At 48.4% G+C, this 16569-nt stretch overlaps 1 protein-coding gene across 4 annotated transcripts; it reads right to left on the bottom strand.

Annotated features, from left to right (window-relative positions):
• Nucleotides 1–3772: 3772 nt before the first annotated feature.
• Nucleotides 3773–15864, bottom strand: WAS (WASP actin nucleation promoting factor). Of its 4 annotated transcripts, none has more exons than XM_036996386.2 (13): nt 15719–15863; nt 10380–10427; nt 9876–10016; nt 8844–8930; nt 8642–8744; nt 8456–8515; nt 8327–8380; nt 7474–7648; nt 6491–6533; nt 6146–6299; nt 5541–5944; nt 5158–5272; nt 3773–4066 (listed from the first exon to the last, which is right to left on the bottom strand). In XM_036996386.2, exons 2-13 carry the CDS (start codon nt 10398–10400, stop codon nt 4011–4013), a joined length of 1413 nt encoding a protein of 470 aa, XP_036852281.1. In that variant the 5' UTR covers nt 10401–10427; nt 15719–15863; the 3' UTR covers nt 3773–4010. The 4 variants fall into 4 exon arrangements, with proteins under 4 accessions (XP_036852281.1, XP_017533884.1, XP_036852282.1 ...); XM_017678395.3 differs by having other exon boundaries at nt 10380–10542; nt 15719–15859; XM_036996387.2 differs by lacking the exon at nt 9876–10016 and having other exon boundaries at nt 15719–15864.
• Between the last annotated feature and the right edge of the window lie 705 nt (nt 15865–16569).

The raw sequence follows: 16569 nt of genomic DNA, 5'->3' as shown, positions 1-16569 counted from the left end.
TTCTCTATCCTGTCAGATCCCCAATTACCACGTCAGTCAATCCAGCAGCACATGTTAACCCCAAGCAAGCCGTGGATCCTCGGATGGACTAATGCCGTTAACGCTCAGTCCTCTAATTTAAATCGGACTAGGGGTCCGTCCTCACAGTCAACTGTTTCATCAGCCCCTCCCTCCATTCACACTAGCAGTCTACAGCTGCATCCATTCAAACACTCGGCTCGCTCCGAGGTCCTTAAGGCAGACAGACGTCGTTTGCTAATAGTTTTGCTGCTAGTCAACCAGCCTGTCATTCCCTTAGACTGTTCCTTCTTCACACAGGCAAGCAGCCAGTCTCTCCATCTCCCCTTGCCCTGGGAGCAGCTCTGAATCCCCCTGGGAAACCATCTCTAGCATTACTCTAAGCAGCAGCCAGCAGCCATGCCCTCAGGCAGGCTGTGATGAGGTTGGGACAGGCTGTTATTGTCAGTATCCAATATAGCCCTTTCATGCAGTCACACTATCCACTGCCAGTTGTTCACTCTAATTCCCTCAGGTTGCATCTCATTCACACCATGATCAGGCAGTTATTCCCTCAGAGCAAACAATCACAGCAGCTAAAGCCTCTAATGCCACCTGTTTGTGGGTCAGCAGTCTGTCATTTCTCAGGCGAGGCATGCCCACCATTGGTCAGTCAGTCAGTATCCTCTGACCCATTGGGCCCCCTCAGGGTGGCTGTGATTCTTACCTTGTACAGCCATCTAGTCAGGCAGCCACGCTGATCTTTCAGTTGGTCAGCAGGCCTGTGACTCATTCAGTCTGCCCTTCCATCATATTGTCAGTTATCCAGGCAGCCATTCTCAGCATCCGATTGACCACACGGTTTGTCAAGCATGCTGAGATTCAGTCAGGGTGGACAGTCAGTCATCAGATGCAGTTGCCTGTCAGGTGGTCCCAGATCTATTCCATCAGTCAGCCTGAAATTCTCTCAGTGTAGCCCTCCTTTACACATCTCCAGACAGTGTAACATCCAGATACTCCTTTGGGCCAGGTGTTATTCCTAGCAATAGTCAGCTATTCACAACTTCCCACCACCCAGGCAGGCAGAAACACCATGGGTCAGCAGTCAGTCCGTGTGCTAGTCCCTCAGGAGGCTACTTGGATTCTATATGGTCAGACCATCAGCCCAGCCAGTCCCAGGTGGGCTGTAATTTAGTTAGATATTCAGCATCTCACAGCATCAGGAAACCACACTGTCAGTTCCTCAAACTACCCCTCTCCCTGTTGGTCCATGTGTTATGTAGTCAACCAAATGGCTATATAGTTAACCAAACAGTTATTCAGTCTGCCTACCAGTTCAGTGGTGAGCTGCATGGAAGAATGGCTGGTCAGTTCCATCAGCCCTTGCTTGTCACCTGTGAAACTGTCAACAGCATTAAGTCCCATGGTGTATCCCCCTTCCCTCCCTTATGCCTTCTAGAACAGAGTCAGATGCTGGTCATTACATGTCCCCAGTCTCCCCTGGCAGGCAGGACTCTCCCAGTCCCAGGAGTGTGGGAGCCCTGTCTAACCCATGAGAATGGTTTAAGGCATGACTTATTTCTGCCTGAATCTGGAGGGGTGATGTAGGGGTCTGTGTGTGCTAGAGAGTATCCCCTGGTCCTCCCCAAACACTGTAAGTAGTGGTTAAGGGCATGGATTCTGGAGCCTGGCTACCTGGGTTGAAATGTCAGCTCCACCATTTACTAAACTGTGTGACCTTAAGCAGTTTCTTCATCTGTAAAACCTCAGATGAATGACCTTGGGGTGGGCATCTCTTAGTCATCTGGAAAATGAATCTTTCTGAACTAGCAACTTTTCAGGAGACCTCAAAAGTAAGAGGTACCCTATTACTACCTACCACTTGTCTGTTCAGCATTAATTTAGTGCCAACTGTGTATACTGCCTTGCCCAGCACTGGGGCCAATGAAAGGTTTTATCAATTCCAAGCCACACAGGTTGGACCTGTTTTTAATGTGAACCTCATATTGGAGGGTACCACACATACAGAAGAGTACACAGGCCATGAGTGACTAGCGTAATGATTTTTCATATGAGAACATACATATGGAACCAGAACACAGTATAAGGAGCAACATCACTAGCCAGGGTTCCAGGAGCAGTTAATTTTTTAATGTCTCTGAAATCAGGCTGCATCTCTCAGGCACTGGAGGGTCATATTTTAACTGGCAGTACTTTTTTGTCTTCCTTAGTAATACATAAAATAATGGTGAATTTTATAATCAGTGGTGACTCAGGATCAGCGACAACCAGTAATAATAGTAATAGTAGCAGCAACAGTAGCAGCAGCAGCTAATGTTTATAGATGCCTACGAGGAGCCAGGCCCTTTGCAAACACTATCTAGTTTAATTCTTGCCACAGCCCTGTGAAGTAAGTATTTTTATCTTAGTTCAAACACTGAGGAAACTGAGATCCAGAGAAGTCAAGCAACTTTCCCATAGTTGATTCTTTTACCCCAAGTCTGTGCCTGCTCCAGCCGGTGCTCCTGGGGATTCAGAGGCAGTGTGATGTAAGGTCTGTTCCAGGACAAAGCCTCCTGAAGGGGTCCTGAAACCCTGGATTTTGAGGGTTTTCAGGAATAAAGGGTGTAGAAGAGGGGCAAATGATACTAAGAGGCCCTTCCTAGCTTCAGTGTTTTCCCGGGGCACCTGGCTGGGGCAGGGTAGGGAGTGGAGTGGGTGGTGAAGAATAGTGAAAGAATTCAGGGGACCCCAAGACTACCCCCTTCTCCAGCTTCCAGGGTTGCATGGGAATGCTTAAGGGGCAAAGCCAGCTACCACTCCCCATACCTCCTCCCTTGCTCTCCTTTCTTCTCTCCCCTTACCCCGGCAACCTGCACCTTGGATGGTTCAGAAATTCTTCTGCTGGTCTTGCAGATGGAAAAAGCCTGTCCTCTCTTGATTCCTCCTCACTTTTTATCTTCCTCCCCTCTCTCCTCCTCCTCTAAAAGTGGATACCTCCTCCTCTAAAAGTGAGATCTTGAATCCACCAGACTTCAGAAATGGAAAAGGGTAGGCACCTCAATTCTAGGCTCTTATGTGCAAGAGCTTCTAATTACTCCCTTGGAAATGGCTTTACACATCAGGGACAGTTTTGAGTTGCTCCTTTTTTCCTGGGGAGCAAGTCCTGGAGGAGAAGGGGAGATCCAGTGGGATCTAGTATCGTGTTCATTGAATAGTTAAAAAAATGAGGGGATAACTCTCCCATTTATTCATCACACTCATCCTCATGCCAAACTTTTCCCCACCTCAGGGCCTTTGCACTGGCTGTTCCCTCTGCCTGGAGTGCCCTTCCCCCCAAATATTCACCTGGTTGACTCCTCTTTCTTTACATAGAGCATAAAATGTCACCTCCTTCAAATGGCTTTCCCTGAATGCTCCATCTGAATGCCACCTCCCCTCAGCACATCATTGCACCTATCATGATTTGTTTCCATTTGATTCCTTGTTTCTGGGTTGTTTCCTTCCTTAGAATGTTGGTGTCAGGAGGGCAAGAATTTTTGTCGGGTTTTTTTTCCCCCACTGCTCTTTATTCCCAGCTCCTAAAGTAATGCCTGGCAATAAATGTTTGTAGAAGAAGGAAGGGCAGTAGGATACAAAGAAATAAAGCTAAATGGGGGAACATATGAATGAATGTATACATGTAAGGCTAAAGAAATGAAATGGGATAGATGAATAAAAGGGAGTTTGGAGAGAAGGACCCCAAATTCCCACGTGGAATATAAAGAAACTGAGATTTAGAGAAATGAAAAGACAGTTGTTTTATTTTGTTTAAAGATCCTTGTGTAAGAAAAACTGATAAATTTTGTATACACAGGGTCCTTACTAAGGCAAGTGTGGGGGCCCTTCAGAGGTAACAGTATTGGAGAGGGTGGTGGGGAAGAAGCGGGACTTGGGCGCCTGGAAGTCGAGAGGAGAGGTCAGGGAGCAGGGGCTGCCAGGAGACAAGGCACAGAATAGGTGGAGGGGGTGACTCAGTCTTCCCATTCGTCATCCTCATCCTCATCGCCGGCCTGGTCCTCCCCTTCATCTGAAGAGAAAGTGGGATTCAGGACGGGTGGGAGGGTTCAAAGGCCCTGGGGAATGGGGGTTCTAGGGCCTGAGAGGTCAGGGCTCAGAGTCCTGGGGGACTGAGGTCTCCTGCTAGGAAATCAGATCTGGGGCCTGGAGGTTGGGTCAAGAAGGGGACTACTCAGAGGAGGAGAGTTAGGGTTTCCATTTGGGACAAGTGGATAGGAGGTATCCACTTTTAGAGGAGGCATCCTCTGAGTGGTCCAAACTGGAGCCAAACCAAAGTTAGTATTATTGTCAAAAATGTGTTTGATTGGGGTTTTATTGTCACACAAAGGGCTTGTATTACCAGGTTTGTCACTTGAAGGGATGAATTTAAATGTTATTGGCAAAGGTGGTATAGATTACAATATTATTGCTTCATAGCAAGTAAATATTAATATTGTTGACACATAATGGAGTTAATGTTGTCAAAAGATGAGGTTTGTTGTAATATCATCATAATGGATTTGTGCTCATCTTGTGGACACATTCTTGGGTTAATATTAATATTCTTGTCAAAGTTGGAGTTAATTATATTATTGTCACACAATAGTTTGGAATTCATCTTATCCTCATCTAATTGTCATATAATGACAGCAGTGTTGACACTTTAGCAGATAGATGTTAATATTACTGTAAAAAGATTGGGTTAGTTATAGTATCACATAATGAGTTAATGTTAATCTGCTGGCAGCTGGAGTTAGAGTTAATATTATTGTCAAAGGTGGGGTTCTTCACAATGTCATCATGTAGTATGCTACTGCTAACACCACTGGACATATGGGATTAATAGTAATATTGTGGACATATCTTGACATTAATGTTAATACTGTCAAAGATAGAATTAGTTACATTATTGTTGTTACATAATGATCTTATTGTTGTTACATTATGGCAATGTTAACACTGTCAGAAAGGAGGTTATTGATACAGATTCATGTTAATACTACAGATGGGGCTAATGTTACTATTGATAGTGACTGTTGGGATTGAACCAGAGTCACCATGCTGGCAGGATGGGCTTTGGGGAGAGCAGCCTGCTGGCTCATGGGGAAGGGGGACTCCTACCTGAGGAGTGGATGGCTTTGCTTCTCTTCTGCATCACGTGCATCAGGGCCCCCACCAGCCCCTCTGAGCTCTGAAGTGGCGACTGCAGCACTGAGCTCTCTGGGGCCCCAGGAGTCTGCAGCAAGCAGGATGAAGCACAGAGGGCTCAGGGCCTGTGATAGGAGTATTTCTCCCTACCCCTTCATCATTATTCTTCCTCCCACACACTCCAGTTCCCTTCAAGACTCCCAGCTTACCTCTCCCCCACCAACTTCCCAACACTTTCCCTGAACCCCCCAAACCTGGGACTCCCACCAGTCTCAGCTCTGGTCACCAAATAGCCTGACTTACACAGTACACCCCAGAGTCCCAGACCCCCAATCCTCTATCTTGCCCGTCCTCACCTTGTTCAGCTGAATTCCCTGCCGGATTTGATCCAAAAGTGCCCCCCGACCCCCGCCAGGGGCCAGGCCCCCTGTAGGCCCCAGAGCAGGAGGAGGCGGGGGTACTGGCCCATCCCCAGAGCTGGGTGGTGGTGGTGGTGGTGGTGGCGGTGGTGGCATGGGGGGTCCCCCAACTCCAGGGGGCAGAGGGGGCAGTGGTCCAGAACGTCCTGTGGCAGGAGGGGGTGGTGGCGGAGGGCCCCCTCGGCCTGGGGGTAGGGGTCCCCGGGGAGTTGGTGGGGGTGGAACACCTCCCAAAGGTACTGGGGGCAGTGGACCAGAACGGCCCTTGTTACTCCCCATAGTAGGGGGCCTGGGCAGCTGGTTCCCTCCTCGGGATGGCGGTGGGGGTGGTGGAAGCGGCTCTGAGGGAGCAAAACAACACATGGCTGTTAGTTTTCTTCAGAGCCTCAGGTTTGCTCAGTTGTAAAATGGGGATCCCATTTGATGAGTCCCAGTTCAAGCAGTATAGGGGTTTCCATGAGGACTGAGTAGCTACAGTATATCTCTTAGAAACCAGCGAGCAAGGCTGGAGCAGAAGGAGGTGCCCAGAAAGGGGGACTCACCCTGACGCCTCATCTCCTGCCGCACGGCCTCCAGCCCACCCTGGTCCTCAATGAAGTCATAGATAAGTTTGGAGGTCTCAGCATCGGTGAGCTGGGCCTCACTGATTCCCGCCCTGGAGAACAGGCTCCGCAGATCTGGGTCCAGGTTGTTCACCTGCCCAGGAGGAAAAATGCCCGGGTCAGGAGTGGAGGAATAAGGTGAGGAAGGAAGGGGCATGGATTATCATTGAGTCCACCCCAGACAGGGATCTGAGATGGGGGTGGGAAGGGAAGGGACTGAGCAATGGATTACAGAAGGGTAGGTGGAAGTTGAGTGGGGTTCCAGGAGGCTTTGAAGTTACTCACGTCAAATCCATTCTGGGGGTCCCACCCCACGTGGCTGACATGTCTAGGGGAGGTGAGGAGGCCCTGTTGAAGCCCCATTGCTCCTCCTTCCCTCCCTTCCTAATGAAGCCCTCTCTCTTGCCCTCTCCTGCCCAGAGAGACTCTGAGGGGACATAATTAATGAATGAGTCATAAGTGAATGAATGAGTGACAGTTGTAATTATGGAATTAGAAGAGGTTCCTAGTTTGGGGTGCCCATCTGTCTGCCCATCCCTTTTTCCACATCTATCCACCTAGCCATTCATATTCACCTGTCAGACCACTGATCTATCATACATTTGTCTTTGCATTCATCTGTCTACACACATGTTTACCCACTTGTCCACCAGTCTTTCCTCACACACACTTGTGCATCCACCCATTCATCTACCCATGTGCCCACCTTTCCATCCATCCACTCATTTGTCTACACCTTCAACCACACACTTCTATTAATCCATTGAACTGTCCATTCATCCACATATCTGGCCATCTTCATCCATCTTGTCTGGGAATCAGCCTATATATCCATCCGTCCACATATTCATCCACTCAGCCATCCATCTACCCAGTCACTTCCCATTTACCCATCCACTCATCCCTCCAACCACCTATCCATTCATTCTCCAACCCACACATTCATCCATTCATCCACTTATCCATTTACCCATTCTCAGCCCACCCAGAATGGGACTAACATGAGGCAAGTGAGGTACCTAAAGTGCAAAATTTAGCAAGGCACTCAGTCTCAGAGTCATGAACTGTACTTGCATGACCCTGAGAATGACTGCCCCCATAAATTTTGCAACCTTGGTGCCTCACTTGCCTCTCGCTAGTTGTGGCCTTGCACCCACCTACCCACCCATCCATCTGCTTATCCTTCCATTTACTGAGCTCTCCCCCGTCCACCTGTTCATCTGCCCCTACCCCCAAGATCTGTGGGCCCACTGGGGTGAGGTTCTCACTTGAATCCACTGGGTGCACCAATATCAGCCTTGCTGATCTTTTTCTTCCCTGAGCGTTTCTTATCACCTGGGCCAGGCCCAGGTGCTGGGAGCCCACGGTATCGTGAACTTGTGATATCTGGATTCTGAATGTCCACTGTCACCAGCCCGAGGGACACTGGGCTGGCTGCTGGACCTGTGAGGAAAATACGGTGACTGGACCACTGACCCACTTACCTACCAACCAAAGCATAGAGGCAAGAGATAGGAAGACTTTTGAAGGAATCTCTGTGTGTGTTTGATGGTCACAGGGAGTGGGTGAGAGGTCCAAGTAGGGTTTATGCAGAAGTGGGTAGGTGGGTTCTGCAAACCATTCCCACATTCACTGATTCAGTTATTTATCCACTCACCCTTATCACTCAAGCATTCATACATTCATTCACAGGCTGACTAATTTGTTAAATTATTTTGCTTATTGACTAATTTGTTAAATTATTTATTTACTCATTCATTCAATCATCGCTTTCTCCAGTAATTGAAATTTTATGTCACTTATTCATTTATTCACTGTCCAATCACCTACTCATTCATCAGTTTCCTCAATCATCCATTCATTCATCCATTTATCCACATACTCATTCACCTATACATCTATATACTCACCTGTAAGTCTATCTATATTTTGTCTTCCCATCAATTTATCCCCCCCACTCAACCAACCATCCACCACTCATACATCCATCCACCCACTTATTTACCCACTTGTTTCTGCACCCACTCAACTACTCATCCATCACTCACTCCCCACCCATCTATCCATCCACTACTCCATCCAGCCATCTACCCAAAGACACAAGGAAGAATCAGCACTCACCCCCTTGGTCTCCACATGGGTGTGGGGGCAGAGGTGGGAGCCCTCCTCTTCTCTCTAGGAAAATAGAATGGGTAGAGAGCTATCACAACCCTGCCACAGGTTCCTGGGCTAGCCCATTATTACCCTTACTTGCACTAGATGACTCATCTTCATTGGCTGGTGTTGGGGGTGGGGGTAGCTGGCGTCTGTCTGTGGAGAGATGGGTGGACTGGGAACCAGAACCATGAGAGGGGTTTTTCCAACTTCCACCTCTTACAATCACCTCTGCCCAACCTCCTCTGCCCAACCTCCTTTCCTCCCTCAAGGCCTCCTCACCTCCACTTTGTCTCTGATTCCTTTTTTGTATCTTCTCCTGTACCAGGGCCCGGAAGGCCTGGGCCTCGCCCTCGTCTGCAAAGTTCAGCCCCACTTGACAGTCCTGCACATGCCTTGGGGTCAACAGCCTTCCAGGCCCCACACATCTTTCCCACCTCCTCCCATACCCCAACTGAGGCCTAGGGGTTGTGGGGTCACTTACATCTCCAGCGAAGGTGTGGAAGAAGTGGGTGGGAGTGGAATAGACCAGCTGTGAGTACAGCTCCTGTTCCCAGAGCAGCTGGCCAGCCTGAGGAGGTAGGAACACTGGCACTGAGGGGTGGAGCATGATGTCTAAATCTGGGGCCCCAAGGTATGATTTGGAGATTTCCAGCTCAGCCTCAGAGAGTTGAGAGTCTAGGTGTCAGATGTGGTGGGGTGGAGTACAGTATGGGAGTCAGACACTGCAGTGAGAGATTTGGATTTAGGGTTCAGGGCCCTAGATGCAGGGCTTGGGAGCTTGAATTTGGGCATTTTGGACTTCAGTTCTAGGAAACTGAGCCCATTCATAGACTCCACCCTGCATCCTTCCATTATGGGGGCCTTCATTTGGGCAGACAGGGTTCCAGTACTGGGAGTTGGTGTTGAGATTTGAGGTTCAGACACGTATACTTGGGAGGTTTTTTTGGGGTGGGGGTCAGCCAAGGTGTGTGCAATTTGAGGTTTGTGGAGCAGAGTGATGGCTTAGTAGTTTGGTCAATATTTGATGGTCCTGGAATCTGATGTGGATTCATCTTTTGGAGTTCAGTAGGATGAACTTGGGGTTTATGTTTGGGGAGTGCAGGTTGAGGGTTTGTGGAACAGATTTTTGGCTTAGGAGCTACATCAGTATTTGGGTGTTCAGGAGTTTAATATAGGAATTCTGGGGTCCATGCCATGGGCTAAAATGACAGATTTGGAGTTCAAGACTCAGTGAATGGCATACTCTGGTTTGGGGTTTGTGGAAAAGATTTATGACTCAGGAAAGAGGCAAACCTGCAAACCTCTGGAATTTAGGAGTTTTGGGGATCTTGACATGGAGACTCTGGGGTCAGTCATTGCAGACTTAGAAAGGCAGAGTTTGCTGTCCAGATGAAATCTTTGGTTTGGGGGCTCAAGGGTTCACTGATCTATCCAAGGGCTCAGGGCTATGGACACAGATTCGGGTTTGCAGGTTGAAAACTGATCTGCATGACCAGTGTGGGGCAGGGATCACCTGAAGGCCATAAAGGCGGATGAAGTAGGACTTGTGGGGGTTATCCTTCACGAAGCACAGAGCACCGCACTGCTCCTTGGTCCAGTGCTCAGCTCCAGGTGGCAGCGCCTGGTACAGCTGGACAACTGCGGTGGCCAGCGTCTGGGAGGGGAGACAGGGTTCAGTGGAATCTGGTCAGGGGCAGCCAGAGGGTCCAGGAGCCAGACCTAGTTCTTCCTTGCTGGTTGCTGTTGTAGCTCCAAAGGAAGAGCCACAGCCAGAGGGAAAGTGAACAGACATCAAGATGTTCCTAGGAGTGGTGGATTCTAGGAGAGGAGATGATGGAGAGGGAAAGAGGAGGAGGGAAGGAGAAGGACGGGGCTGCAGGAGAAGGATGAGGAAGATGAGCAGAGGAGAAGAGGAGGATGGGGAAGATGAAGAGGCAGAAGAGGAGGAGAGGAAGAGGAGGAGAGGAGGAGGAGAAAAGGGAGGGAGACAGGGAGGGCCAGGGGATCCCCAGCTCACCCAGCATTTCCGTCCAAGCATCTCAAAGAGTCGCTGGTTCTCATGGTCCTGGAGGAGGGTGGAGGGTATGTTCTGCTGAACTACTCCTCCGCGGCCCCCGGGTCTGCCTCCCACAGGACCCCCACTCATGGTGCTGCCTGCCCTTGTCCTCTCCGGCCAGGCTCTGGGTACAGGGTAAGAAGAGGAACTTCCGCAGTGAGCAGGGGAACAGGAAGTGCAAAAAACCACAAGGGAAACAAGCCCTCTAAGGGCCCCTCAATGGGCCTGGCCTCTTCCTCCCTAGGACAGGCCTGGACCCTCCTCTCTCAGACTAGGCCTTCCTCTATTTGACTGATTAGATCCAAATTTTGGACCAGCTCATGTCCTCCCCTCCTTCTTTCTTATTCTCTGCGGCCCATCTCCCTCTGACTGGCTCAGACCCTCCTCCCTCTGCTTGGCTGGCAGCAAGACCTAGGCCACTGTAGCACTTCTGCAGGGCACACCGCAGTGGGGAGCAGTCATGGCACTGGGTGGCCTCCTTCTTCCCCAAAGCATCCAGTTAGTATGGGCCTGGGGTCCAAGGCCCCTAGTGCTGAGGGGTTACTGCATTAAAACTTTTCCTTTAATGACATGGTGAGTGCCTGGGATCCCACCCCTCTCCCGGGACCCCCCCTACCTCACACACATCCAGCTCACTTCCTGATCCCTTCACCCTGCCTCCCCCCAGGTTCCAAATTACATTCCACTTATCATGCCCCCTTTTAAAGAAAGGAATTTGTAGCATATATGAATGCCTAAACAACATTTTGTTTAGTTTTCAGTGCTTAGGAACTTTTAAAAGTACGTAATCCTTGGAGACTTGCTTTGTCCCCTCACAACGTTCTTATTTTTATCTAACAAACATTCTTTCAGCACAGAACGTGTGTGCCAGGCACTGTTCTGACCTCTTTGTAAATACTGACTCATTTAAATCCTCATGACAGTGGGGCACACACTGTATTGTGTCCTTTTGACAGAGGCACAGAGTGGTTAAATGAGTTTCCCAGTATCTCCCAGGAATCAAGTGGTAGAGCCTGGATTGCATGCCAGGTAGGCTGGGTACAGAGCACACACTTTTCATCCCTATGCTCCATGCCTTCAATCTGTCTGTTACTAAGATCTGTGTTTTCCTGTAGCAATAGTTGTTCATTTTCGCCACTATGTAGTATTCCATTGTGTGGCATTACAGTTTGTTTATTCATATTCTCACATTAACAGATATTTGGGCTGTTTCTGACTTTTGCTTTTGGGAGCAGTGCCACTGTGTTTGTTCCTGTACACATCTGGTCCATGCAGGCCTGCCCATGCTCAGCGGGGGGAACTATGAAGTACATCTCTGACTTTACCAGATAATCCCAGACTGTTTCTCCAAGTAAATGCTAGCTCAGTCCTCACTGTTCCCTGGGCCTCAGTATCCCATTTGGGGACAGGAAGTTGTCAGGCACACATACAAAAGTTTGGGGAGATGGTCTGGGGTGTGACTGACATTCCTGAGACACCTGAAGGGAAATCACATCTCAAGGTGGAACCCACAGCCCTGCCTGGAAAGCTGTGCGGTTCCCGCCCGCAGGTTCAAAGCTTCTCTCCTAAGCCTAGGCTCAAGACCCCTTTTGGTGTGGTAATCCAACTCCCTCCCTCCTGTACCCCTCACAGTTCCACCCATGGTGCCACCGCCCCACTGAACCAGGCAACTTCATACTCCAGGCCTGGAACACCTTCCAGCCTACTCATTAGGGTGAACTCCTGCTTGCCCTTAAGGGGCCATTGCGTTCGTTCATTTTAAGACGCTGTGGGCCAAGCGTTATCGTTATCTCCAGTATCTGGGACAAACTAGACACTCAGCAAATGTTCACTGAAGGAATGAATGAAGGAATAATGTCTAATTTGATTTAGTGTTTTTCTGAACTTTTTCCGACTGCCTTACATTTATTAATTCATTTCATACTCACAAGTGACCCCATGACGTAAGCACTACTGTTATCACCATTTTACTGATAGGGAAGCTGAGGCCCAGAAAAGCTTAGCTAACTTGCCCAAGATCACACAGTTTGTGGTGAGGCTGAGGCCAATTATGTGAGAAATGATTCCTAAACTAAGTACTACATGGGGGCCAAGATAAAATTCTTCATTCCGTCTCCTTTTTTTGTTCTCTACCCTCCTATCCCTCTTTCTCTGTCCCTCGATCTATCCCCTACATTAAGGGGCCTTAAACCTCTGCTACAGTTTCTGGTTGTTTTTTAAATTAACATTTAAAAGTTGTATATTTCCTCGTTTTGTTGGGGAGAAAGTTGGTTCGGAGATGCAGGGAAGTCAGAGTGAGACATGAAACCAAAGTTAGGAAGACAAAGTGAATTTTATTTCACCCTGTACAGCAGAGCAGACCTGCCTAAGGTTAGACAGGCACAGGCAGTTTACTCTGGGGCTTCTTTCATGGGGTCTTGGCAGGGCAGAGAAGTCCTTGAATGATGATCTGTGGCCTTGGAGGCCTGGTCTAAATGGTAAAAAGAAGCCAGGGGCTGCTCTGATGGTTACTGTGCCTGTCTGTGGATGTTTTGTTTTCTATTATCTGGGAGTGTCTGTGCTTAGAAACTTTTCATTTGGGTATGTTGTATTTTTTCTTGTCTGGGGAGTGTATGGACATTCCAAGTAACTCCTAGTCCTTGAAACATCAACTATGTAACTCTGTGAGTCTTTCCTGGTTCTCTGGTTTTATCCAGTTAACTTTCTGAGTCCCTTTTACTGGGCTTTACTGGCTCTATTCTCCTCCACCTGCTTATGTCTACCTTTCTGCCTAACAGTTTTACTTTTAAGTAGCAGACAGGTTTAAATTTATATTTTGCTCTAAATAAAAATCCCAATATAGATTTTTGTTATTTTAGTTCCTAGTTGAATGAGTTTCTTGACCCTGGAATATACTGATATATTAATCATTTTAATATTTTTCATATCATTCAGATTGTTGAATTACTCTGTTGACCTGCATTAATAATTTGGAACTGGTTTATTTTACTTTTATGTGGTCCCATTGATTCTTGCTTTTCTGCATTGGATGACAGTATTTGGTGAGGTGATGAACTCAAAGGTAATTTGCCCTCCTGGGCCTTCAGATAGATTTAAATACGAGAACAAAAATCTTAGTCCAACTTTGACTGTTTTTAGCGGGAGAGTGGGTTGAGTACCAGTGAGTCTACCACATTTGGGAACAGAAGTTCTAACTTATTTCTCAGTAATGCAGTGAATACCCAGGAACCCCGAGAACCAGGTTATACCTCATAGCTTACACCCACCTAATGCCCTAGCGTCTCCTGCTGCCTACCTTCCCCCAGGAGTCATCAGATGGAAAATCATTTCCTATTTATATCTTATGCTTATTCTGCTTTATTTTGAGAGGATATTACCTACAAGATCCCCACTGTGAAGCCTCAAGACATGAGAAGGTAATAAGACACAGTCAGTTATAAGATGGGGGTGTCTTCCACACTCTGGTCTCTACCACATGACTGAGTCCACGGAGATGTGAGCATGGGGGAGGATTCTACTGCTGTCCTCTAAGATCAAACTGAGACCAAGATAGCAAAATTTCCTTTGCCATGCCATCCTTCTCCTCTCCTTACCTTCCTGCCCCCAGTAGTCCTCTGGACAAATGACTGAGGAATGCTTCCTGGTTTAAGGAAACAGTAGCTCCCAGCCCTCCGACCCAATGCTCCCTTTTAATAAGAAATATCTTGGGATGCCTCCTTTTACCATCCTGGAGTGACATCCGTGTATGTTACAAGTCTCAGTGGTGTGGGGTTTCCCCCCAGCATCTCAGGCCCCTGCCTGTTCAATGCTGAAGCACCCCCATCATTGTGACAAAGTCTGCCTAAGTCTGCCTACTAGGAATTCCCAAAACACACCCTGAGGGCAGGCAAGAACAGGACCCTTATCTGTCTTGTTCATTGCTTTGTCCCCACCACCCTAGCCCAAGGTGCTGCACAGAAGCTCAATCAATATTGTTGCATAATCATTGTACAATCTAGATACCCATGCTGAGATTAACTGCTCTCCTCCCACAAGGCTCCTCTGCCTTCTCTTCAATCCCTGACTGCAAAAGAGGGAAATATAACAACTTAGAGTGTGTGTGTGTGTTGGGGGGGTGCACCCCCTCCCACAGAAGTCTCTGCACTGATGCTATGGGCAAATGGGTGCTGTAGGGGCCCTCAGGACAGAGGCTGATTTCTACTCCTGGTAGGGGGTGGAATGAGGACAGAGTGTGCACAGAAAAGCAGAGACACTTGTAGAGAATGGTTCAGTGGTTAGAACCACAGATTCTGGAGGCCTCTAGCCTGGCTCTGGTTCTGGTTCTGGCTCTGGCACTTACCAGCTATTTAAAGGCTGGTAACCTCTCAGTGCCTCTGATTAGGATAATAAGTGAAGACTAAATAAGGTAATTCATGTAAAGATGATTAAGACAGAGCTTAACACATTATCGTTATGCATTATTGTTGTTTTGATGAAATAGCCGAGTAACTAGGATACATGAACTATCATCCCTTCAGGCTAGCATTCTCCCTACAGTAACTCCAATCATCTCTTCACCTCCTCCATTAGACTTTCAGTTCCAACCATCCCAGAGATACTCTGTGGGTCCAGCCAGGCTCCTCCAGGGCCTTATTCTTGGAGGCCTCCCTGCCAGACTCCGAGGTCCCAGTCACCACATGTTGCCTGCCCTGCTCAGGACAGACTACGCCAGCCAACCCTCTCCTTCCCTTCTAGGTTTGTGAGTGCTAACCTTGAGCCAGCTGGGGAGCCAAAGTTCCCCTCCCTAGTCCCTGCACTGCCCACACTCTCAGTCACCACCAACTTTCCCTAGATGGGTGCTCCTTCCCTCCCTGCACCCCAATCTACGATACCCCAAGTGTCCATCCCCCAGCCTGTGACATCATAATGTTCACACCTAAGTGTGTGGTGACCTCACCAGTGTCCAAATCCCTGCGTGTTACTCTAGGATGCCCACTTTCAGGTTTGCGTGTCCCAAGAGCAGCCCCCACCCTTGACTGTGAGGCCAGGAGTGTTAACACTGCAGCCTGGAATGGAGCACAGCAGGTGTGGGAAGAACGCAAAATGTTACAATCCACCCAGGATTGACCTTGCAACATACTGTTTGTTTGTTGGGGATGAATACAACGACTATCTCATTCCCTAATTGAGAGGGGGATGTTTCAATCCTGCTTGTCCCGAGATCCCCTCCTGACTACCAGCTGCCTCAGACGAGCCCCAGTCTGGTCACGCCCTCAGCCTCTCATATCAGCCATCTTAACCACTCCTACGCTCCTCCATACCTTAATTTCCAAGCATCTCTCACCGCCCCTGAGCCAACAATTGGCTCCGAGGTGGTGAGAACAGGATGGAGACTGCTGTGGGCTCCGACTGGTCGTGACCAAATTTCCGTTCCGGATATTCTTTTAAACTACCCCAGCCTCAGGGAATAACATAGCCCCACCTCCGCTCCCAGGCTCCAGGGTCCCATTGGCCACGAGTTCGGGGCATGCGCAGTGGGTGCCAGACCCGTGTGCCGGGCTGCTGCAAGGCCTTGGGGTATCAGGTGGTGGGCTCGAAAATCACCTCAGGGGGTTAGATTTTTTCCTCTGTAGAAAGGGCCGAAGGTGGTACTTTTTGCAGACAAGGGTCCTGTTTCCTGCCTGCCCTTGTGGTGTGTTTTGGGAATTCGTGGTAGGCAGACTTTAGTTGTCACCATAATGGGAATTCTTCGGCATTGGGCGTGACGCTAGCGCTGGGCGATCCAATCATAAACTCTGTAACAAACCCAGGAAGATCTTTGTCCCTGCGCCTAGTGGTTCTTGCCTTCATTTATGCTCTAGCTTATTCAAAATAAGCAGCGTTGAGTTTAGGTTTTAAGAACACCCTCAGAAATTATTTTAATAAAATTAAATGCTGCCGCAGGACAGGCACACTCGGGTGTCCAGCTCTCCCAACACCATAAATCACAGAGTGAACATCTTGTGGTCTTTGGATTCAATGCATTAAAATAACTAATTTTACTCCTGACCAAACCGGGAGGAAGTTTACAGCAATAAAAAACCGTGACGGCAAGGGTTTTGACAACACGTGTTTAAAAGAATAAATATTCCAGTTTTCAATAGGTGAAGTTGATGCCAGGGTTCTTGTTCAC

This window comes from Manis javanica, chromosome X, assembly GCF_040802235.1.
Source record: "Manis javanica isolate MJ-LG chromosome X, MJ_LKY, whole genome shotgun sequence".
NCBI lineage: Eukaryota > Metazoa > Chordata > Mammalia > Pholidota > Manidae > Manis > Manis javanica.
The sequence above is the reverse complement of the archived record's forward strand: the minus strand, read 5'-3'. Positions and strand labels throughout refer to the sequence as shown.

What these genes read in the sequence shown, in the direction of transcription:
- WAS (XM_017678395.3), bottom strand. Translation starts at nt 10,508, where the DNA reads ATGAGTGGGGGTCCTGTGGGAGGCAGACCCGGGGGCCGCGGAGGAGTA. An exon ending in TCCGCCTTTATGGCCTTCAG is followed by an intron (nt 8,931 to 9,875) that starts GTGATCCCTGCC and finishes CTACCTCCTCAG; the next exon opens with GCTGGCCAGCTGCTCTGGGA. An exon ending in AGATGAGTCATCTAGTGCAA is followed by an intron (nt 8,381 to 8,455) that starts GTAAGGGTAATA and finishes CTATTTTCCTAG; the next exon opens with AGAGAAGAGGAGGGCTCCCA.